At 41.9% G+C, this 26225-nt stretch overlaps 1 protein-coding gene across 1 annotated transcript in view; it reads right to left on the minus strand.

Annotated features, from left to right (window-relative positions):
• mtmr9 (myotubularin related protein 9) overlaps nt 1–26225 on the minus strand; it is a 107210-nt gene that overhangs the window by 40081 nt on the left and 40904 nt on the right. Inside the window, exons 3-4 of the mRNA XM_072251430.1 lie at nt 16185–16310; nt 10701–10874 (exon numbers count right to left, since the gene is read on the minus strand). Of these exons, the coding sequence (XP_072107531.1) occupies nt 10701–10874; nt 16185–16310 (300 nt within the window). The remainder of the gene's footprint in view (nt 1–10700; nt 10875–16184; nt 16311–26225) is intronic.

Consider the following 26225-nt stretch of genomic DNA (forward strand, 5'->3'; position numbering starts at 1 on the left):
TTCTGAGCAACAGGGCCAGACTCTGTACCAGAGGCACAGCCACTGTTGCCTCCCCCAGATAGGCCAAACCCTTCCAACAGTACTCAAACAGGAGGGGGGCAGCCACAGGGGTACTCTCTAGTGTCTGACTCCTGCCCTTCCCTCTCCTGACTGTTACCCACTTATCTGTCTCCCAAGGTCCCGGTGTGACTACTTACCTATAGCTCCTCTCTATCACCTCCTCACTCTCCCTGACCAGACGAAGGTCATCAAGCTGTATTTCCATTTCCCTAACCTGGTCCCTAAGGAGCTGCAGCTCGACGTACCTGGTGCAGATGTGGCCATCCGGGAGGCTGGCATGTGCTGAAACTGGAGAAGGGTTAAAGGAGGTTCACGAAAATAATTCCAGAATTGAATGGCTTGTCATATGAAGAGTGTTTGATGGTTCTGGGCCTGTATTCACTAGAATTCAGAACTATTAAGGGTGACAGACCTTGATAGAGTGGATGTCGAGAAAATATTACCGATGGTGGGAGAGTCCAAATCCAGAGGACACAGCCTCAGGATAGAGGGGCATCCTGTTGGAACAGAGATGAAGAGGAATTTCTTTAGCCAAAATGGTGAATCTGTGGAACTCTTTGCCACAGGCAGCTGTTGAGGAGAAGATCCCCAGAGGCAGGATTTATGAACGTTTGGAGAGGTATAATATGATTAGGAGTAGTCAGCATGGCTTTGTCAAGGGCAGGTTGTGCCTTACGAGCCTGATTAAAGTTTTTTGAGGATGTGACTAATCATATTGATGAAGGTAGAGCAGTAGATGTAGTGTATATGGATTTCAGCAAGGCATTTGATAAGGCACCTCATGCAAGGCTTATTGAGAAAGTAACGAGGCATGGGATACAAGGGGACATTGCTTTGTGGATCCAGAACTTGCTTGCCTACAGAAGGCAAAGAGTGATTGTAGATGGGTCATATTCTGCATGGAGGTCGGTGACCAATGGTGTGCCTCAGGGATCTGTTCTGGGACCTTTACCCTTCGTGATTTTTATAAATGACCTGGATGAGGAAGTGGAGGGATGGGTTAGTAAGTTTGCTGATGACACAAAGGTTGGAGGTGTTGTGGATAGTGTGGAGGGCTGTCAGAGGTTACAGTGGGACATTGATAGGATGCAAAACTGGGCTGAGAAGTGGCAGATGGAGTTCAACCCAGGTAAGTGTGAAGTGGTTCATTTTGGTAGGTCAAATATGATGGCAGAGTATAGTAAGACTCTTGGCAGAGTGGAGGATCAGAGGGATCTTGGGGACTGAGTCCATAGGGCGCTCAAAGCAGTTCTGGCCGCCTCACTACAGGAAAGATGTGGAAGCCATAGAAAGGGTGCAGAGCAGATTTACAAGGATGTTGCCTGGATTGGGGAGCATCCCTTATGAAAACAGGTTGAGTGAACTCGGTCTTTTCTCCTTGGAGCGACGGAGGATGAGAGATGACCTTATAGGTGTATAAGATGATGAGAGGCATTAATTGTGTGGATAGTCAGAGGCTTTTTCCCAGGGCTGAAATGGTTGCCACACAAGAGGACACAGGTTTAAGGTGCTGGGGAGTAGGTACAGAGGAGATGTCAGGGGTAAATTTTTTACTCAGAGAATGGTGAGTGCGTGGAATGGGCTGCCAGCAACGGTGGTGGAGGCGGATAGGATAGGGTCTTTTAAGAGACTTCTGGATAGGTACATGGAGCTTAGAAAAATAGAGGGTTATGGGTAAGCCTAGTAATTTCTAAGGTAGGAACTTGTTCCGCACAACTTCGTGGGTCGAAGGGCCTGTATTGTGCTGTAGGTTTTCTATGTTTCTGTATTTCTAAGTCTTTATGTATATTTAAGGCAGAGGTTGATAGATTCTTGATTGGTCAGGGAATGAAGGGATACAAGGAGGAGGTATGAGATTGGGCTGAGAGAGAAAGTGGATCAGCCATGATGAAATGGTAGAACAGACTTGATGGGTCAAAAGGCCCAATTCTGCTCCTGTATCTCATGGTCTTAGGAGGGGGAGGACTCCAAGCCAGACTGAAACACTGGGGTATAAAAAATCCTCTTGTCTGTATCTTGATAGCAAACATACAGTCACTGGAGAACATGAATGAGTTGCTAAAGGCATGAATGCTGCATCAGAGGGAAATGAAGGATTGCTGTGTTCTGTGTTTCATGGAGACATAGTTAATTCAAGACATGCCAGATATGTCAGTAAGACGTTAGGGCTTCTCAATACACAGCATGGACAGGACCTTTTCTGTATCTTTTTGCAAATTTTGCACAGTTATTGTCTTTTGCACATTAGTTGTTTGTTGTTCTGTTGGATGCGGTCTTCATTGATTCTGTTGTGCTTCTTGTATTTACTGTGAATTTCTGCAAGAAAATGAATCTCAGGGTTCTATATGGTGATATATATGTACTTCGGTAATAAGCTTACTTTGAACTTTGAACAGTGTTAAGCTGAGGGAGAAAATTTTGAAAGGAACCCAAGGGTTCCACATAGAGGGTGATGGCTGTGTAGAATGAGCTGCTAGGGAGAAGAATCAAAAACAGGTAAAATTACAGTATTTAAAAGACATTTAGGCAAGTACATGAATAGAAAAGAATCTAAACGAAATGAGCTCAGGCAAACATCTTGATGGGCATGATCATGTTGTGCTGAAGGGTCCATCTCTATGTTGTATAACTATGACTCTGTATCTAATTTTAAATGAGACTTCTTATTGTTATGATAGCACAATCGTAATTACAGTACTGCTAATAACACTCCTGTTCTGCAAATGTGATGATGCTATTTTCATGCTCTACCCATCTATCAATTTCTGCCAGTGACTACATTCCAGTTCATCACAATGGATTTGCCCCAGGCTAAAAACCTGTAGTTGTATTGCATGTAATTATATAAATTTATAATGTGTATAATTAAACTGAGAATACTCAGTGTTGCAATAAACAGTTATTTTACGTCCTGATACTTAAGTACTTTTACTTTCTTTGAGACTTGTACTGTATTTTGTCCCCTTAATTATTTTTTCAGAGTTTGAGTTATTTCCTTGTATGCATTTTTCAGCATTCTTTTCTTAATATACATGATTCAGAACTTAAAGGAATACACGGCCTTTAATTTGGTACTCTCTTCATCCTGAATGTTTACACTGCATTTCCACTTTTTTAATTCAGGTTTATGTTAACGAGGAGTAAGTTCAAAAGAAAACTGAAATAAAATCTTCTGAAGGAAACTAACCCAATTGCTTAGAACAACTAAATTACTGTTAATAATTGAATCAGATATAACCTAAACAAGTATCCTGCAGAAATTAAAACATTTTTGAAATGAGTCTCCTGTAGTTTAACAAGGGAAGTTTTACTTAAGGGTTATTGAAAACTGAGTGTTTGATTTATTTGTTTAAATAAGGATTTCTGAGTGGTCTACAAATCAAAATTCTGCTGAAATCAAAAGAAATATGATATTCTGCCAATTTATAAAGCAAAAATTTTAAAGCAATTACTTAAATACTTAAAACTTCTTACAAATCCAAGTTTTAAAATGAAAGATTCTGAGAAAACCTTCAATTATTAAACACTTATCTGCTTAAGTTAGAATTGTTCTGAGACATTTCCTTTATTTAGTATTCTCAGTCCTCCCTCTTTAACTGGATATTTGAACTTTTTGACATTGATAGCCATGAAGTAAAGAAGAACAATGTTCTTGTGCAAGGAACCAAAACTGAAAGTTTGGAAATATCTGAGCTTTGTTGTATTCACAGATTATTGAACATACAGAATCTACAGCACATATGATATTTCTTATATTTTCACCACCCCTCTCGATTTCTCAGCAAGTTATTATTAATTTCTAATTTTTCCTTGTTCTGATGAAAGTCTAAACAAAAGAAATTCCTGTTTCTCACACTACAAATGTTCCCTGACCTGCTTAGTACATCCTTTTTATTAGAGGAGATATTTAAGACCACAACACATGGGAGCAGAATTTGGCCATTTGGCCTATTGAGTCTGCTCTGCTATTCAATCATGAGAGATCCTTTTTCCCCTCGCCTCAGCCCCATCCCAGCCTTCTCTCTGTAACTTTTGATATTGTGTTCAATCAAGAACCTATCAGGCCCTGACTTAAATACACCCAACAACCTGGCGTCCACAGCCGCCTGTGGTAAGAAATTCCACAAATGCAACAACCTATTCATGTACCTCTCTAAATGTCTCTTTGGACAGCAGATGAACATCTTGGTTAAACAAACAAGTTTTAAGGACCAAAACAGAAAACTAATTTAGGGAAATTTAGGGTGGATATCCCACAGCTTGGAGTTTTAACAAATAATGGCACAACCATGTGAATGACTGTGATGCAAATTCTGGGAGTACAGTATTTGGAAACACAGGCTTAGGCCTAACAGGCTCATGCAGTTGCTTCCCATTAAGGTTGGCACTCATTCCACAAACTGGAAAGCATTAATATTTGGACGTAAAAATTCTTCACAATTCTCAGCAAGAGAAAGCATCCTCATTCTTCCTGTTTAATGCTTGCTGAACCAACAGTCCAGCTACTAGTCTGCAGAGCATTTAGCAAAAAAAAAGCAATAACGGAATTTTTGTACAAGCAACACACACAAAATGCTGGTGGGATGCAGCAGGCCAGGCAGCATCTATAGGAAGAAGCACAGTCGACGTTTCAGGCCGAGACCCTTTGTCAGGACTAACTGAAACCCGAGATAGTAAGAGATTTGAAAGTGGGAGGGGGAGGGAGAGATCCAAAATAATAGGAGAAGACAGGAGGGGGAGGGATGGAGCCAAGAGCTAGACAGGTGATTGGCAAGAGGGATACCAGGCTGGAGAAGGGAGAGGATCATGGGACAGGAGGCCTAGGGAGGAAAAAAAGGAGAGAGAGACAGAAAGGGGAAAATAAATAAATAAATAAATAAGGGACGAGGTAAGAAGGGGAGGAGGGGCGTTAGCGGAAGTTAGAGAAGTCAATGTTTATGCCATCAGGCTGGAGGCTACCCAGACGGAATATAAGGTGGTGTTCCTCCAACCTGAGTGTGGCTTCATCTTGACAGTAGAGGAGGCCATGGATCGACGTATCACCCCATCACTCATTCATTCATTTTTTTTCTCTCTCTCTCTGTCCCTCTCACGATTTCTCCTTGCCTGCTCTCCATCTTCCTCTGGCGCTCCCCTCCCCCTTTCTTTCTCCCTAGACCTCTTGTCCCATGATCCTCTCCCTTCTCCAGCCTTGTATCCCTTTTGCCAATCAACTGTCCAGCTCCTAGCTCTATCCCTCCCCCTCCTGTCTTCTCCTATCATTTCGGATCCCCCCCCCCCTTCAAATCTCTTACTAACTCTCCTTTCAGTTAGTCCTGACGAAGGGTCTTGGCCTGAAACATCAACTGTGCTTCTTCCTATGGATGCTGCCTGGCCTGCTGCATTCCACCAGCATTTTGTGTGTGTTGCTTGTAATTCCAGCATCTGCAGATTTCCTCGTGTTTGCGTTTTTAAATAATGGAACTACATTTCTTTTCAAGCTCGGAGTACTGTGCTCAGTTCTGGTCGCCTCACTACAGAAAGGATGTGAAAACCACAGAAAAGGTGCAGAGGAGATTTACAAAGATGTTGCCTGGATTGGGGAGCATGCCTTATGAAAACAGGTTGAGTGAACTCGGCCTTTTTTCCTTGGAGCGACGGAGGATGAGAAGTGACCTGATAGAGGTGTATAAGAAGATGTGAGGCATTGATCGTGTGGATAGTCAGAGGCTTTTTCCCAGGGCTGAAATGGTTGCCACAAGGGGACACAGGTTTAAGGTGCTGGGGAGAAGGTGCTGGGGAGTAGGTACAGAGGAGATGTCAGGTAAGTTTTTTTACTCATAGAGTGGTGAGTGCGTGGAATGGGCTGCTGGCAACGGTGGTGGAGGCGGATACGATAGGGTCTTTTAAGACAGCGGTCCCCAACCACCGGGCCATGGACCGGGTCTGGGCCGCAAAGCATGTGCTGCTGGGCCGCGAGGAAACGATATGAGTCAGCGGCACCTTCCCTCATTCCCTGTCACGCACTGTTGAACTTGAACAGAGGGTTGCCAACTGTCCCGTATTTGCCGGTACATCCCGTATATTGGGCTAAATTGGTTTGTCCCATACGGGACCGCTCTTGTCCTGTATTTCCCCCGCTAAGGTAGAGCGTTCCTATGAAACTGTTCGTGCCGAAATGGTGTAAACCGAAGAAGCAATTACCATTAATTTATATGGGAAAAATTTTTGAGTGTTCCCAGACCCAAAAAATAACCTACCAAATCATACCAAATAACACATAAAACCTAAAATAATACTAACATATAGTAAAAGCAGGAATGATATGATAACTACACAGCCTACATAAAGTAGAAATAATGTATGTACAGTGTAGTCGGGAAGATTAAGCCAAAACTGATTTGTGGGGAAAAAAAAAAATCGGCACATATGTGCACGTCACGCATGCACACACATGTGCCCACGCAAGGCTGCATGGTCATGGTAGTCTTTCCTGGGGTAAACACAAGTGTCCCAGGATTTGACTGCTACTTTTGTCTTTATTTGGGAGTGAGAAGGTTGGCAACCCTACTTGGAACACCCCCCACTCCCCACCCCCCAGTCAGCTGGTCCGCAAGAATATTGTCAATATTAAACCGGTCCGTGGTGCAAAAAAGGTTGGGGACCCCTGTTTTAAGAGATGTTTAGATAGGTACATGGAGCTTAGAAAAATAGGGGGCTATGGGGAAGTCTGGAAATTTCTAAGGTAGGGACATGTTCCCCACAACTTTGTGGGCCGAAGCACCTGTATTGTGCTGTAGGTTTTCTATGTTTCTAAGTGAATAACATGCTGGAAAGAATTCAATCATAGAATGGTGTATAGTTTGGAAAAGCATACTGGGAGAGATCATAAGACCCCGGAGCAGAATAATGCCACTTGTCCAACAGGTCTGCTCCGCCATTCCATCATGGTTGATTGATTATCCCTCTCAAAACCATTCTCTTGCCTTCTCCCCCTAACTTCTAATGCCTTAGTTAACCAAGAACCTATCAACCTCTGATTTAAGTATACTCAATGACTTGGCCTCCACAGATTCACTACCTTCTGGCTAAAGAAATTCCTTCTCATCTCTGTCCTAAATGGATGCCCCTCTATTCCGAGGGTGTGTCTTCTGGTCCTAGACTCACCCACTATAGGAAACATCCTCTCCACATTCACAACGTTTGGGTCTTTCAATATTCGATAGGTTTCAATCAAACCTGCTCAGCCATTTAATCATGGCTGATATTTTTCTGTTCCCCTTCCTCAGTTCCACTCCTTGGCTTTCTCCCTGTAACCTTTGATGCTGTGGCCAATCAAGAATCTATCCATCTCCGCCGTAAATACACCCAACGACCTGGCCTCCACAACTGCCTGTGGTAACAAATTCCACAAATTGAATTCCGTCTGGCTAAAGAAAGTTCTCCACAACTCGGTTTTAAATGGACGCCCTTGTATGCTGAGGCCGTGCTCTCTTATCCTAGACTCCCTCACCATGGGAAATATCCTTTCCATATCTACTCTGTCTAGGCCTTTCAACATTTGAAAGGTCTCAATGAGATCCCACCTCATCCTTCTAAATTCCAGTGTGTACAGGCCCAGAGCCATCAAACATTCTTCATATGATAACCCCTTCATTCCCGGAACCATCCTTGTGAACCTCCTCTGAAGCCACTCCAATGCCAGAATATCTTTTCTTAGATAAGGAGCCCAAAACTGTTCATAATACTCAAGGTGAGGCCTCACCAGTGCATTATAATGCCTCAGCATCATACTACTGCTCTTGTGCTCTAGACCTCTTGAAATGAATGCTAACATTGCATTTGCCATCCTCACGACTGACTCAACCTGCAAGTTAACCTTTAGGGTGTTCTACACAAGGCCTCCGAAGTCTCTTTGCAACTCAGATTTTTGGATTTTCTCCTTGTTTAGAAAATACTCTGCTCATTTATTTCTTCTACCAAAGTGCATGACCATGTATTTTCCAATATTGTACTTCATTTGTCACTTTCCCATTCTCCTAATCTGTCTAAGTCCTTCTGCAGCCTTCCTCTTTCCTCAACACTACCTGCCCCTCCACCAATCTTCATACCGAGCGCCTGGGAGACAACATACCATCTGGGTGTCCAGATTTTGTCAGCCACGCATTTATCTGCTAAATCATCCTATTCTTATCCTCACTAGCACGTGGCACAGACAGCAATCCAGAGTCTGCTACCCTGGATGTCCTGCTTTTCAGCTTTCTACCTAGCTTGCTAAATTCTCTCTTCAGAACCTCCTCACTATTTCTACTTTTTTAACTGGTGCCAATATGTACCACGACTTCTGGCTGCTCTCTCTCCTCCTTTAGAATGTCACGGACCCATCTGAGAAGTCTTTGATCCTGGCACCTGGGAGGCAACAAACTATCCGGGTGTCTCTATCACATCCACCTAATCTCGTGTCTACTACTCTAATCCACTATCACTACTGCATTCCTCTTCGTTACCCTTCCAGAGGCCCGGTCGGTGTGGCTCATCCACCCCCCCTGCCCCCGGTAGGTTGTCCCCCTCAACTGTATCCAAAATGGTATACTTATTATTGAGGTGAGCGGCTGCAGGGATACTCTGCATTGGCTGCCCATTTTCCCTCCCTCTCCTGAAAGTCACCCATTATCTTGCCTTTTGCAACATAAGGATGACTGTCCCTGTCGCTCCTATCAATCATTTCCCTCAATTTCCTTTCTTCAAGCAGCAGTTCCAGTTCTTTAACACGTTCTGTGAGGAGCAGAGGCTCTGTGCAACTGGTGCAAATGTGGTTATCCGGGAGGCTGGCGCTCTCCCAGAATTCCCACATCTCACACAAAGAACACAGTACAGCCCCTGGAGCCATTCGTTGTACTAATAAACAAAGAATGATGAATGAAGAAACTTACCCGATATTTACCTTGCCTAATCCTGATAGCCAAAGCTTCCTCAATTTAACACTGGCCCGCTCCCACAACAGCTGCTCTGCTTGTTCCAGCCTTACTCTTATTTGCCTTTGTTAATGCATGAGGCCTCTTGCGCCAATTTGATTGCAACTACGCCATCAAAATTCTGTGAAAGCTTCTTTATTTAAATCTCTTGCTCTACGACTTGTGTAAGGCCTCCTGCACTTATTCGACTGTTGCTGCGCTGCCTTAATCTCCCTAATCAAATCTGGTTCATTACACAACACACAATCCAAAATTGCCTTTCCCCTAGACAGCTCAACCATAAGCTGCTCTAAAAATCCATCTCGTAGGCATTCCATAAATTCCCTCTCTTGGGATCCAGCACCAACCTGATTTTTCCAATCTACCTGCATATTGAAGTCCCTATTACTACCATAACATTGCCCTTATTACATGCCTTTTCTATTTTCCATTGAAATTTATATCCTACATCCTGGTTATTGTTTAGGGACATATATTTAACACACATCAGGGTCTTTTTCACCCTTGCAGCTTCTGAACTGTACCCACAAGGACTCTACATCTTCTGATCTTATCTTGCCTCTTTCTAAGGATTTGATTTCCTTTTTTACCAACAGAGCTATCCCACCCCTTCTGTCTATCTGCCTGTCCTCTTGACACAAGGTATATCCTTAGATGTTAAGCTCCAAACTAGGATCATCTTTCAGCCACTTCTCAGTGATACGCTCAGCTTTATAGCTGCCAATCTCCAACTGTGCTACAAGATCATCAACCTTGTTCCGTGCACTATGTGCATTCAAATATAGCATCTTCAGTGCTGTACTCATCATCCTTTTCAATTTTGCTTCCAGGTCACAGTTCATCTCATCCCACTGAATGCAATTTTGCCCTGCCATCTGCCATCCTTCCTCAGACTCACACTGCATCGAGTTGTATACCAACATCTCCATCCTCAGCCCTATCACTCCAGTTCTCATCTCCCATCAAATTAGTTTAAACCCTCCACACCAGCTCTACCAAATCTGCCTGCAAGGATATTGGTCCCCCTCGGGTTCAGGTGTAACCTGTCCTTTTTGTACAGGTCATACCTTCCTCAGAAGAGATCCCGATGATCCAGAAATCTGAAACCCTGTTCTCTGCACCAGTTCCTCAGCCACTTATTCATCTGTACGTGGTATTGAGAGTAATTCAAAGGAGGTCCTGGTCTTCAGCCTCTTCCCTACCTAGCAGTGACATAGATGGAAAGGAGGAAGAGCACACTAACAGTAGCAGAACATGAAATATTGATTTTGTACTGCACTGTAATTTGGAACGCTTCTGACGGCAAACATCTTTAGAAAAGTCAAATATTTAATTAATTAGAATTAGTTAAGAAACCTCCATAAATAGATGACTGGTTTCATATATTTAAAGAATTTGTAATAACGGGTAATTTTAAAACAGCTTAGGCTAAAATACAATATATTCATCAATACAGTAAACACTCGCCTGGAGTAAGTCAAGGGAATTTATGAAAGCAATTTGGAGATCATTAAAGAAAACTTCTCTCAGTCAGACATTATCTTATGAAAATAGGAAATGTTTGTAGGTCCTAAGTCTGCGGATAGATGCAAGAATATAGTTAAGTATAGTTAGAAAATGATTGTACCTGGTGTGCTTTCAAGCCTGCTTTTCTAAACAAAAGCTACAACCATCTCAGATGCTCACCATTCCATTCTTCTTGTGATAGTAGCTGAGGACAGGGAAGCGACCACCTTGACGAAACGTAGCAACCTTTTTCACAACCTCATCCTCAATTGACTTTGGCACCGTGACAATGGGAGGGTATGACGGGCAGACAGCGAAATCTTTGTTCACGTAACTAAGTCGCCACTCATCAGTCTGATATTAGGAAGAGCAAAGTTATTTTCAAAATCAAAATATTCATTCTAAAATTAAACAATTCTTTTGAAACACTTAAGGAGATTCACAACAGTCTATTTATATTTTTGAAAGATTATATAATTTTACATTTCCCAGTGATTTTTTGACGAATGCATGATTTCAAAGACATAGCTTTGAATTCATGCAGAAAAATTAGCATTATTTATAGCTTAAAATATTGTACAGGATTTTCCTTAACCCAAATGTAATAATCTTTTTTGAAATAAAGAATCAAACCAAACTTGGACAATCCCACAAAGAGATCCTGTTCTATTCCCAAGGTCTTATTTCTTGCTAAAAACAACAAATTTCATGACTAACTGCTTATAATAGCATGCTGATGGCAAACAAAACTGTTTAGAAATGTATGTTTTCAGAAGACAGCAAAGTTTAATCTATTTAAGGCATACAGAACAGCTGGACAGAAGAATTCTCTTTCCATATTTGGCAGCATGGATTGTATATCTCAGCTTCATACCAGGGCATATGCAATTCAGACATTTTTGGAGCATCTTTTTTGCCTGAGCCAGACAGGCAGGTAAATGCTGAAATGACAGTGAAAGCACTTAAATTTCTTTTGATCCAATAAAAAGGCCTGGAACTGGATTCCATTTTATGTCTTCCTTCATTTTTCATCCCAATTTCTCACTCACATCTCCTAACTGACCCATAAGAATGCCTTTGGCCACTTATTGAAACTACTACTGCCTACAGAATACATGCTGCTCTCATTCTTTCAAACGGAGATCCTCACAATAATCTTTTCCCACATTAGTCCAATTACCTGCCATTTATTTCCACATTAGTCCAGTTATTCAGCAGACTCTCTAGCCAGCCCTGTCCAAGAGCCAAACCATCACCTTTGTCCACAAGGTCCTAGAACCCAAAAACTGAATTCACCATATCTTTGCCAATTTTCATCTTCCACAATGGATCAACATCTTATATCAGCTTTGCTATACATTTCTGTATTCTTTGCTTAAAATTTCCATAGACATCTTTGACCTCTCACTGTTTATTCACTACTGAATAAATAGAATGAACAATCCACAGTTAGTACAAACCCTATTTCCAGAAAAGTTGGGATATTTTCCAAAATGCAATAAAATCAAAAATCTGTGATATGTTAATTCACGTGAACCTTTATTTAATTGACAAAAGTTCAAAGAAAAGATTTTTAATCGTTTTACTGACCAACTTAATTGTATTTTGTAAACATACACAAATTTAGGATTTGATGGCTGCAACACACTCAACAAAAGTTGGGACAGAGGCATGTTTACCATTGTGTTACATCACCTTTCCTTTTAATAACACTTTTTAATCGTTTTGGAACTGAGGATACTAATTGTAGTAGATTTGCAATTGGAAATTTTGTCCATTCTTGCTTGATATAAGACTTCCGCTGCTCAACAGTCCGTGGTCTCCGTTGATTCTCTTCTTCATGATGCGCCATACATTTTCAATAAGAGATAGGTCTGGACTGGCAGCAGGCCAGTCAAGCACACGCACTTTGTGTCTACAAAGCCACGCTGTTGTAGCCCGTGCAGAATGTGGTCTGGCATTGTCCTGCTGAAATAAGCGTGGATGTCCTGGGAAGAGATGTCGCCTTGATGGCAACATATGTCTCTCTAAAATCTTAATATACGCCTCAGAGTCAACGGTACCTTCACATACATGCAACTCACCCATGCCGTGGGCACTGATGCATCCCCATACCAACACAGATGCTGGCTTTTGCACCTTTCGCTGATAACAATCTGGATGGTCGTTTTCATCTTTGGCACAGAGAACTCAACGCCCGTTTTTTCCGAAAACTAGCTGAAATGTGGACTCATCTGACCACAGCAGACGGTTTCACAGTCTTTCGGTCCATCTGAGATGAGCTCGGGCCCAGAGAACTCACCGGTGTTTCTGCATAGAGTTGATGTATGGCTTCCTCCTTGCGTAATACAGTTTCAAGTTGCATTTCTGGATGCAGTGACTGACTGTGTTGAGTGACACTAGTTTTCCGAAGTACTCCCGAGCCCAGGTGGCTATAATTGTCACAGTAGCATGACTTTTCTGCGCACTTTTCAGTCTTATTTTAACTCTGTCCCAACTTTTGTTGAGTGTGTTGCAGCCATCAAATTCTAAATTTGTATATATTTACAAAATACAATTAAGTTGGTCAGTAAAACTATTGAAACTCTTTTCTTTGTACTATAGAACCATAGAACCATAGAAACTACAGCACAGAAACAGGCCCTTTGGCCCTTCTTGGCTGTGCCGAACCATTTTCTACCTAGTCCCACTGACCTGCACACGGACCATATCCCTCCATACACCTCCCATCCATGTATCTGTCCAATTTATTCTTAAATGTTAAAAAAGAACCCGCATTTACCACCTTGTCTGGCAGCTCATTACATACTCCCACCACTCTCTGTGTGAAGAAGCCCCCCAAATGTTCCCTTTAAGCTTTTCCCCCCTCACCCTTAACCCATGTCCTCTGGTTTTTTTCTCCCCTTGCCTCAGTGGAAAAAGCCTGCTTGCATTCACTCTATCTATACCCATCATAATTTTATATACCTCTATCAAATCTCCCCTCATTCTTCTACGCTCCAGGGAATAAAGTCCTAACCTATTCAACCTTTCTCTGTAACTGAGTTTCTCAAGTCCTGGCAACATCCTTGTAAACCTTCTCTGCACTCTTTCAACCTGATTTATATCCTTCCTGTAATTTGGTGACCAAAACTGAACACAATACTCCAGATTCGGCCTCACCAATGCCTTATACAACCTCATCATAACATTCCAGCTCTTATACTCAATACTTCGATTAATAAAGGCCAATGTACCAAAAGCTCTCTTTACGACCCTATCTACCTGTGACGACATTTTTAGGGAATTTTGTATCTGTATTCCCAGATCCCTCTGTTCCACTGCACTCTTCAGTGCCTTACCATTAACCCTATATGTTCTACGTTGGTTTGTCCTTCCAACGTGCAACACCTCACACTTGTCAGTATTAAACTCCATCTGCCATTTTTCAGCCCATTTTTCCAGCTGGTCCAAGTCCCTCTGCAGGCTCTGAAAACCTTCCTCACTGTCTACTACACCTCCAATCTTTGTATCATCAGCAAACTTGCTGATCCAATTTACCACATTATCATCCAGATCATTGATATAGATGACAAATAACAATGGACCCAGCACTGATCCCTGTGGCACACCACTAGTCACAGGCCTCCACTCAAAGAAGTAATTTTCTACCACCACTCTCTGGCTTCTTCCATCGAGCCAATGTCCAATCCAATTTACCACCTCTTCATGTATACCTAGCGACTGAATTTTCCCAACTAACCTCCCATGCGGGACCTTGTCAAAGGCCTTACTGAAGTCCATGTAGACAATATCCACTGCCTTCCCTTCATCCACTTTCCTGGTAACCTCCTCAAAAAACTCCAACAGATTGGTCAAACATGACCTACCACGCACAAAGCCATGTTGATTCTCCCTACTAAGCCCCTGTCTATCCAAATGCTTGTAGATTCTGTCTCTTAGTACTCCCTCCAATAACTTACCTACTACTGACATTAAACTCACCGGCCTATAATTTCCTGGATTACTTTTCGATCTTTTTTTAAATAACGGAACAACATGAGCCACTCTCCAATCCTCCGGCACTTCACCCGTAGACAGCGACATTTTAAATATTTCTGCCAGGGCCCCCGCAATTTCAACAGTAGTCTCCTTCAAGGTCCGAGGGAACACCCTGTCAGGTCCCGGGGATTTATCCACTTTAATTTTCCTCAAGACAGCAAGCACCTCCTCCTTTTCCATCTGTACAGTTGCCACGGTCTCACTACTTGATTCCCTCAATTCCATAGATTTCATGCCAGCTTCCTTAGTAAATACAGACGCAAAAAACCTATTTAAGATCTCCCCCATTTCCTTTGGTTCCACACAAAGCCGACCACTCTGATCTTCAAGAGGACCAATTTTATCCCTTACAATCCTTTTGCTCTTAATATACTTGTAAAAGCTCTTTGGATTATCCTTCACTTTGACTGCCAAGGCAACCTCATGTCTTCTTTTTGCCCTCCTGATTTCTTTCTTAAGTATTTTCTTGCACTTCTTATACTCCTCAAGCACCTGATTTACCCCGTTTCCTATACATTTCATACAACTCCCTCTTCTTCTTTATCAGAGTTGCAATATCCCTTGAGAACCAAGGTTCCTTATTCCTATTCAATTTGCCTTTAATCCTGACAGGAACATACAAACTCTGCACTCTCAAAATTTCCCCTTTGAAGGCTTCCCACCTACCAATCACATCTTTGCCAGAGAACAACCTGTCCCAATCCACGCTTTTTAGATCCTTTCTCATTTCTTCAAATTTGGCCTTCTTCCAGTTCAGAACCTCAACCCTAGGACCAGATCTATCCTTGTCCATGATCAAATTGAAACTAATGGCGTTATGATCACTGGAACCAAGGTGCTCCCCTACACAGACTTCCGTCACTTGCCCTAATTCGTTTCCTAACAGGAGATCCAATATTGCATCCCCTCTAGTTGGTCCCTCTATATGCTGATTTAGAAAACTTTCCTGAACACATTTTACAAACTCTAAACCATCTAGACCCCTAACAGTATGGGAGTCCCAATCAATGTATGGAAAATTAAAATCCCCTACCACCACAACTTTATGTTTCCTGCAGTTGTCTGCTATCTCTCTGCACATTACTTTTGTCAGTTAAATAAAGGTTCACGTGAATTAACATATCACAGATTTTTGTTTTTATTGCATTTTGGAAAATATCCCAACTTTTCTGGAAATGGGGTTTGTATAATAGTTTTTTGAATATACAAGTATTCTGATAGTGACCAGGAAATTTACATCTTCCATTGGTGATAAATAAATACCACCAGTTATCTACAATAAACCCGGAACAATTTTTTTTTTTTTTTTTTTTTACAGATTTTGTGTAGTCGGTTGTAATTACTTAAAAGCCACCTTAGCAGCCAGCAGAGAATAAACAATAGTTGAGAATGACAATTTTCTCAAATTTATATGGTGGTACCTCAAATGACTGCAATATTAATTTTCAAACTTAATTTCAATCAAATAACAATCCGGTATTGAAGTCTCCATCAAAAATTCTTTACAAATCTCACAGTAATCTACACCTTGATTAAAACAAAATCTCACCATTGATAAAAAGCTACAACAAATATATAAACACTGAATTTGCAACCAACTTTCTTTTGACAGTGTGGACTCACCATTGCAGAAAGCAAAGTGAATTCGTGCTCTGGAAGGAAGGAATGCCATCCATCTTCTAAGACCTCAAACATCGGTCGAAAAAAGAAAGGATACATTAATGTAGTGGAATCCAGAGTGGATAAAGCCTGAATAAAGGAAAATAAGAGAAAAAAAAAATCACGAATTCAATCAGCAAAATAATTCCATAATATTTTTGCAACATTTTTTAAATAAACAGTTGTACAGAAAGTTTACAATTCTATTCCCTGCTCTACAAGTTTTTTGTTTAGGTACACTTAGATCACCTGCATCATCTCCACAGATGTCACTACAGGTTAACCATGAACCGGGGCATAGCCAATGTGCCCTGAGGCTTGCAAGCCAGCTGCAGCATTCCAACACCAAATACCTTACCTTCATTTGTTAGCAAGTAGGAACAAGAAACCAAAGAATGAAGAGTATACCAAGAGTTTCCTCACAGGATTGAGTTTCAGCCCACTTACCTGCACTGATTCTACCAAGAAAACATTATCTGATTGCACCAAGGTTTGAAACTCAAAGTTCAAAAGGTCAAAGTAAATTTCAAAGTATATATACATGTCACAATACACAACCCTGAGACTCATCTTCATGCGACATACTTCATAACAGAATAATGACCTTGATAGAATCAATGAAATATTACACCAACTGGGTGTTCAACCAGTGTGCAAAAAAACAACAAACTGTGCAAGTACAAAAAGAATGAAATAATAAGAAAAAAATAAATACAGGTGTCCCCCGCTTTTCGAACGCTCGCTTTACGAAACCTCGCTGTTACGAAAAAAGCAGCGCGCAAAAAAAAAGCACCCGCTCTCCCCCGGATTCGGAACGGCATTCTTGCCGGCATTGCTTAAACACGTACCTGTGAGCAGCCGTTAGCAAGATGAGTTCTAAGGTATTGGAGAAGCCTGAAAGAGCTCGTAAGGGTGTTACACTTAGCGTAAAACTAGACATAATTAAGTGTTTCGATCGTGGTGAACGAGGTAAGGACAAAGTGAGTTTGGCTTGTGGAAGTTGACGAAGATGATGTTGAAGAGGTTTGGCATCCCATGACCAAGAACTGATACTAAAGATGAAGAGCTGATGCAATTGGAAGAGGAAAGGATAACAATCAAAACCGAATGCAGTAGCGAAAGTGAAGTCGTCCAGAAACTGAATGTGAAGCAACTGTGTGAGATTTTCACTGCAATATAAAGTACGACCTTAATTTTGAAAGGGTATGTCGGTTTAGGGCATATTTGCAGGATGGTTTGAGTGCTTACAAAGAACTGTATGATAGAAAAATGCGCGAGGCTAGCAGTCAAGCATACTGTCGTTTTTCAAGCCTTCCACATCAGCCACAGCAGACGACGAACCTCGACCTTCACCATCGAGGCAGGCAGACATAGAAGATGACCTGCCTGCCCTGATCGACGATGAGATGACACCCCAGTGTCCCACCACCCCAACCCCTGGGTCGCCGACAGATACCGATTTGCGGAGAATGCCTCGGTAGCAGGGAGGCATCCAGCACATCTTTAAGGAAAAAGCAGAAATAAACAAGCTAATTAATTAGGTGCTGCCCGGCACGTAATTGTCGGCCCAGATCAGAGGCGATTGCCAATTATGTCGCCTCTGATCTGGGTCGACATTTACGTGCCGGGCAGCACCTAATTAATTAGCTTGTTTATTTCGGTTTTTTCTTAAAGATGTGTTGGATGCCTCCCAGCTACCGCTGGACCATTGCATTCTTTGCGGATCGGCATCGGGTCGCTGCCTGGAAGGTGGGGGTCACTGCACCACCCCAACCTCCGACGACTCAGTCTAACACACCATCATCAGTGTGCTCGGAGCTGTCCCAATTCCGGTAAGTGATACTACACTGCACATACATTATTTCTACTTTATATAGGCTGTGTATTTTTGTGTTATTTGGTATGATTCGGCAGCTTCATAGCTTAAAGTTACTGGAGAGAGTGTTTTGCCCAGAGCACTTGCGTGAGATTTTCTTCCAACAGCACTTGCGCAGTGTTTCTGCGGAGAGCTCTTGCGTCAGATTTTCGCTACGGAGAACAGTGCAGGCAATCGTTGTAGAGAAGTATTTCTAATTTATATAGGCTGTGTATTTATCATATCATTCCTGCTTTTACTATATATTACTGTTATTTTAGGTTTTATGTGTTATTTGGCATGATTTGGTCGGTTATTTTTGGGTCTGCGAACGCTCACAAATTTTTCCCATATAAATAAATGGTAATTGCCTCTTCGCTTTACAACATTCCGGCTTACGAACCATTTCATAGGAACGCTCTACCTTCGGATGGCGGGCAAAATCTGTCACCAAAAAATATCAAGAACATGAGTAAAGAATCCTTGAAAGTGAGTCTGTAGGTTGTGAGAACCAATGGGTGTGATGCTGCCAGTCAATATACTCTTCACTACACATCTACAGAAATTTGTCAAAGTTTTAGATGCCATGCCAAATCTATACAGACTCCTATGGAAGTAGAGGCACTGCCGTGCTTTATTCGTATTTGCCCAGGACGGGCCCTCTAAAATAATAACCATGAAGAATTTGAAGTTGTTGACCCTCTCCACAACTGATGAAGTCTGGCTCATGGATCTCTTGTTTCCTGCCCCTGAAGACAATAATCAGCCTCTCGGTCTTGCTGACATAAGTGTGTCACATACCCCGTGACGGGTTAAAGAATCAGCAGAAATAGAAAACACTTTGGAGTCTGGTATTGTTACTAACTAATACTATTTATTAGTAACTACTCAATACAGTAATATAAATTTAGATATATCAAACAGGTTAGCAAAGATTATATGTATGTAAGTGTGGAAATATAGAAACCAAGCTTCTTCAAGCCTAGGGGTAAATAGATACATGTCTTACGGTGATGGGTAAAGTTCAGTTCCGTTCGTGGTATCGAGTTGTGTAGTGATGGAGAGAGATATTTGTAATCCAGGGTAAATGTTGAGAGAAATTCCACAGATTCCACAACAGCAATACAAAATAACAATAGTAGTAGGTTTTAGCTCTGAAGTTGTTCTACTCCACACACAAAGTATCACCGACAGTGATCTTCAACGAATATCCTTTCAACACAAGTAGTACCACACCCAAATTCAGCTACGGGTCATTCCAAAGTGGTGGCCACAGGATACTCAAACAGAATCCACATATGGATTATCACCAATAGTAGCTTATCACTAAGGGGACTCTCTTCAAGGGAACCAACCCCAAACACACAATATGATAGCCACTTATCCAGTTCCACGACATAAGAAATAACCCCAACAGTGATTTGCCACAGGGATGCCTTTCTTCAGTGAACTACCACACCCAAACAAGGGTAACACACAAGTGGTATTCACAAAGGTACTCCCCTCACCAGAGAACCCACTCTTGTGCATTAACTACGTGACAGTCACATCTTCATATTCGAATGGAACTCAAACTCACCCTTACGGGCTACTTAGAGAGAGAGAGTCCAAACAGTGACCTCTTTGTCACTAGGTTTCTTCTGTTTCAAACCTTCCTCTCCCCTCTTCTCTTCCTGCAAACTTGATCTAGTCGCAGAAAACTTGTGAGAGTCATTTATTAATACTCAGGATCGATCTCAACTCACCCCTTTTGGGCTACTGAAAGTTTAAACGAGGACCTCACTCACTTCATTGATCGAACCCATCTTGACTCTGAGCATGTGTTTCTCTGTGTCTGTAAGAGGTCCTTGTAAAAAGTAAACACGCTGCAGAGAAACCATAACATCGATTGTCCATCAAATAGCTCCTCCTGTCTCTCTTTGTAGGAACACAGAAGCTGGCAGTGTCCTTGCAAAAGTGTAAACATGAGTTGAAAGGCAGACTCAGCCCCCCTCTCTCTCAGCAGAAATCCAAAAGTTAGTCTCAGTTCTTTCTTGTGCCTTAAAGTGACAGTCCACAGCAAAAAGGAACCCCAGGGGTACATAACAAGTGTCATGTCAGCTTATGACTTATAAGTATGACCACGCAAACACGAGGAAATCTGCAGATGCTGGAAGTTCAAGCAACACACATAAAAATTGCTGGTGAACGCAGCAGGCCAGGCAGCATCTATTGGAAGAGGTACAGTCGACGTTTCAGGCTGAGACCCTTCGTCAGGACTAACTGAAAGAAGAGCTAGTAAGAGATTTGAAAGTGGGAGGAGGGGGAGATCCGAAATGATAGGAGAAGACAGGAGGGGGAGGGATGGAGCCAAGAGCTGGACAGTTGATGGACAAAAGGGATATGAGAGGATCATGGGACAGGAGGTCTAGGGAGAAAGAAAAGGGGGAGGGGGGAAGCCCAGAGGATGGGCAAGGGGTATAGTGAGAGGGACAGAGGGAGAAAAAGGAGAGAGAGAAAAAGAACGTGTGTATATAAATAAATAACGGATGCGGTACGAGGGGAAGGTGGGGCATTAGTGGAAGTTAGAGAAGTCAATGTTAATTCCATCAGGTTGAAAGCTACCCAGACGGACTATAAGGTGTTGTTCCTCCAACCTGAATGTGGCTTCATCTTTACAGTAGAGGAGGCCGTGGATAGACATATCAGAATGGGAATGGGATGTGGAATTAAAATGTGTAGCCACTGGGAGATCCTGCTTTCTCTGGCGGACAGAGCGTAGGTGTTCAGCGAAACGATCTCCCAATCTGCGTTGGGTCTTGCCAATATATAGAAGGCCACATCGGGAGCACCGGATGCAGTATATCACCCCAGCCGACTCACAGGTGAAGTGTCGCCTCACCTGGAAGGACTAGCCTGTTCCTGTCCCATTCTTATATGTCTATCAACGGCCTCCTCTACTGTAAAGATGAAGCCACATTCAGGTTGGAGGAACAACACCTTATATTCCATCTGGGTAGCTTCTCCAACCTGATGGCATGAACATTGACTTCTTAAACTTCCGTTTCTGCCCCACCTCTCCCTTGTACCCCATCCGTTATTTATTTATTTATTTATATACACACATTCTTTTTCTCTCTCTCTCCTTTTTCTCCCTCTGTCCCTCTCACTATACCCCTTGCCCATCCTCTGGGCTTTTTCCCCCTCCCCCTTTTCTTTCTCCCCTGGCCTCCTGTCCCATGATCCTCTAATATCCCTTTTGCCAATCAACTGTCCAGCTCTTGGCTCCATCCCTCCCCCTCCTGTCTTCTCCTATCATTTCTGATCTCCCCCTCCCTCTCCCACTTTCAAATCTCTGACTAGCTCTTCTTTCAGTTAGTCCTGACAAAGGGTCTCAGCCTGAAACGTCGACTGTACCTCTTCCTAGAGATGCTGCCTGGCCTGCTGCGTTCACCAGCAACTTTTATGTGTGTTGCTTGATAAGTATGACCACACAGTCATAAGTGTAAAGTGAGTAGAGCAGAGGGCTAAGCACACAGCCTTGTGGTTGCACCTGTGTTGATGGAGATTGAGGAGATGTTGCTGCCAATCTGAAGTGACTGGGGTCTGCAAGTGGGGAAATCGAGGATCCAATTGCACAAGGTGGTGTTCAGGCCAAGACCATGAAGCTTATTGATAGTATTGAGTGCCAAGCTGTAGTCAATAAAGAGCATCTTGATGATCCTAAAGAGCACCTTTGCTGTCTAAATATCCAGAGTTGAGTGAAGAGCCAATGAGATGGCATCTGCTGTGGACCCATTGTTCCAGTAGGCAAATTGGATTGGATCCAAGTAACATCTCCAACAGGAGTTGATATGTTTAATCATTAACCTCTGTTTAAATCACTGTGGATATAAGTGCTACTGCATGATAGTTATTGAGGCAGGTTACCACATTCATCATGGGCACTGGTATAACTGAAGCCAAAATTGAGAGTTTATCATAATACACACACCTCCACCTTTTGCCTTTTCCAAATCAGCAGTTTGGTCCATTTGTAAATCAAGAAGCCTTCAGGTCTTATCGACTACCTGGTATGCTAGGAGGACACTACTTCTCATTCAACCATAGAGCACAACAATCTCTCATTTCCCTCTGATACAACAATCTCGCCCTCAGGTCCTCAATTTTGTTCTCCAGCAACTGCACATCTGCTAACAAAATGCTGGGTAAAAGGAAGTCTTACCCCTTTGCATTTCAGTATGGCTTGGAGTCCCCCTTCCTGCCTTCCTTCTGACTGTGACGATAAACCCTCATCCACTTAAAGGTGCCATACCTGATTGGTTCAGAGCCTTTCAGAAGATTGTGAAATCTGTAGATCATTAATTTGAGTTTAAGGGATACTTACATGCTGCAGATTGCAGTGAGAATAATTCAAAAGAGGTAATTTAGAAGTATTGTACGAATCCTGCAGAATGTCGCCATGGTTCACCGTCACCATCTTGCTACAAATTATCACGTGCAAAAACACTTGACCACTTCTTCCTCCTTGAGATTTCCAATGAACTCTCAGGCAACCCCTCTAATTGACCAAAGCAGCCTATCAGTTAAAAAAGCTTCAAATTTAAAGTTCTCATTCCAGTTTTTAAATTGTTTTCTCTAATATCTTCCAATTTCTGAACCCAAGATAACAACACTTTTCTAAGTCTGGTTGAATGATCACCCCACATTTGAATCATCCCACTATAAGCAGCCATGCTTTCAGTTACTTAATCTTGGAATTCTTTCCCTGAACCTCTGCCTATTTAGCTTTCCACATTTAAGACTGAAGCAGTGTTTATCTGTGGCCTTCTGACCTAATATAAGAACATAAGAAATAGGAGCAGGCCCATCTGGCCCATCAAGCTGCAAATTTTACTATTTAAATAATAATCTGCTCTTTCATTTTTCCTTCCAAAGTGGATAACCTCGCATTTACCAACATCTGCCAAACCCTTCCCCACTCACTTAACCTATTATATCTCTCTGCAGACTCACTGTATCTGCTGCACAACTTGCTTTTCCACTCAATTTAGTATCATTGAACCTTGACACATTACACTTGGTCCCCTCTTCCAGATCGTTAACGTACATCGCGAACAGTTGTGGGCCCGGCACAACGCTCACGACTGATTGTCAACCAGGTTAACACCCATGTATCCCAACTCTCTGCTTTCTATTATGTAACCAATCAGCTATCCAGGCTAATACATCATTCCCAACTCTATGCATCCTTATCTTCTAGATAAGTGTTTTACACAGCACCTTATCAAACGTCCATCTGTTCCCCTCTATCTACTACACTCATTATATCTTCAAAGAACTCCAGTAAGTTTGTCAAATGGGACCTGCCTTTGCCAAATCCATGCTGCATCTGCTCGATAGATCTATTTCTTTTCAGATGCTTTGCTATTACTTCTTTAATGATAGCTTCAAGCATTTTCTCAACTACAGATGTTTAACTAACTGGCCTACTGTTACCTGCCTTTTGCCTACATCCTTTTCTGAACAGTAGCAGGGCGTACGTTGTCTTCCAGTCCGCCGGGTCCTGTCCAGAGTCCAGAGAATTTTGGTATATTATCACTAAAGCCTTGGCTATAACTTCTGCCATTTCTTTCAGTATGCTGGGATGCATTCCATCAGGACCAGGAGACATATCCATCTCCAGGCCCACAGGTTTGCTCAGTACTGCCTCTTCAGTGATAGCTATTGTTTTGAGGTCCTCACCTCCCATCACATCCATAACATCTCACTTTGGCATGTTACACGTGTCCTCCACCCTGAAGACCAACACAAAATAGTCATTCAAAGCCTCTGCCATTTTCTCTTTACCCATTATCAATTCCCCCTTCTCGTCCTCCAGGGGACTTATGATCACCTCAGCCACCGTTTTCCGCTTAATATAATTATAAAAACTTCTACTATCTGTTTTTATATTTTGTGCTAGTTTATTTTCATAGTCTATCGTTCCTTTCTTTATCGCTCTCTTTGTTGCTTTTTAAAGTTTTCCCAATCTTCCAGTTTCCCACTACTCTTGGTGACTTTGTATGCGCGAGCTTTTAGTTTGGTGCCTTCTTTTATTTCCTTAGTTATCCACGGCTGGCTCTCCCCACCCTTACTGTCCTTGCTTTTAACTGGAATATACTTTTGTTGAGCCCCGTGCAAAATCTCTTTGAAAGTCTTCCACTGTTCCTCAACCGTCTCACCATAAAGCCTGTGTTCCCAGTCTACACTAGCCAAACGCTCCCTCTTCCCATTGCAGTCTCTATTGTTTAGGCATAATACATCAGTTTTAGGTCGAACTATTGCACCTTCCATTCGTATGAGAAACTCAATCATACTGTGATCACTCTTTCCAAGACGATTCCCAACTACAAGATTGCTAATTTTACCTGTCTCATTGCAAAGGACCAGATCTAAGATAGCATGTTCCCTTGTAGGTTCAGTAACATGCTGTTCAAGAAAGCCATCACGGATGCATTCAATGAAGTCCTCCTCAAGACTGCCTCGACCAACTTGATTCACCCAATCTTTAACCCAAGTTAAAGTCCCCCATGATAACTGCCATTCTATCCTTACGTGCCTCAGATATTTATTTCTCTGTTTATTGCCTGTGCCATTGTAATGTTATTATTTGGTGGATGATAGACAACTTCCACCAGTAACTTTTTTCCCTTTAATATTCCTAATCTCTACCCAGATGGATTCAGAATTCTGCTCCTTAGATCTTATATCGTCTCTCACTATCTCATCTTTAATAAGTGCTATCCCGCCTCCCTTACTTTCCTGCCTATCCTTCCGTATTACCTGATATCCTTAGATATTTAATGCCCAATCCTCTCCACCCTGCAACAATGTCTCTGTAATGGCCATTTAAAACATACTACTTTGTACTGATTTGTGCCACAATTTCACTGACTTCGTTTCGAATACTACGGGCGTTCAAATAAATTGCCCTTACACTCATTGTGCTTTTAAAATCTTGTAATCTTTCTCTTTTGCACTTGACTTTTCTTCACTCCACTCTTACTTTTCTCTTTTTTTTAATCTTTTGCTTTTACTCTATCTTTATCCACACTTTTATTTTTTACTTTATCCATACTTCTCTAATCTGTTGAACCCCAACCCCCTACTATTTAGTTTAAAGCCCAATCCACAGCCCTAGTTATACAATATCAACTCATGTGATACACTGTGGGCGGTGTGGTAGCGTAGCAGTTCCTGCCAGTGACTGGGGTTTAGTTCCCACTACTGTCTCTAAGTTTGTACATTCTCCCCATGACCATGTGGATTTCCTCCCACATCCCAAATTCATACAGATTAGTAGCTTAATTGCTTACATCGTGTAATTGGGCTGAGAGGCTTGTTGGGCTGGAAGAACCTGATACCGTGCTGTATCTGTAAATAAAATTTAAAAATACCTGCTGCATCTTTTGATAACATTTCTCTGAAATGACCTGATCTTGCATTAAAGATAACATTGGGGTTAATTATTTATTAACCATCATGTCTCCTTAATTGTAACCTGCTTAATATCTCATCTGACACATGCAACTTAAATACTGCAGCCATCCCTTTGAATGGAAGTGGGAGTAAATAATTACCTCAAATGTATACAAAAATCACAACATTCTACAATGCTAAGGCAAATCAGTTTGCAATTGAGCCAGCCAGATAAGGTACTTCAAACCACAAAACTTAATTCTTGTTAATGCTTCACTAACATAACTTGCTAATTTTGATTGTTGCAGACACTGACAATGAAATAAGTTTATTACGTATTATGATAAAACCAAGTTAAGTCTCCTTTAGCTTGAACCGATCCCACTTACCCTAAAAAAGGATACATTTCATAAATTTGAAAAAAAAATTGGATTTGGAAACCACATGCTCCTCAAGTCTGCTGAGTCATTCAATAAGACAAAAAGTTGAACTCAGCTTCAATTTCTTACCTGATCCCATAAACCTATCCTAATGCATAGAACAAGAATGTCTAATTTATCCTTAAATACAGTCAATGAATCTGGCTCTCCAGCGCTCTGGATTAGAGAATTTGAAATATTTATTGGAGTCAGAATCACACAGTACTAAAACAGGCCTTTCAGCTCAGCTGCTCCATGTTGACGAAGATGACTCATACAAACTTGTCTCAT

This window comes from Mobula birostris, chromosome 2, assembly GCF_030028105.1.
Source record: "Mobula birostris isolate sMobBir1 chromosome 2, sMobBir1.hap1, whole genome shotgun sequence".
Taxonomy (NCBI): domain Eukaryota; kingdom Metazoa; phylum Chordata; class Chondrichthyes; order Myliobatiformes; family Myliobatidae; genus Mobula; species Mobula birostris.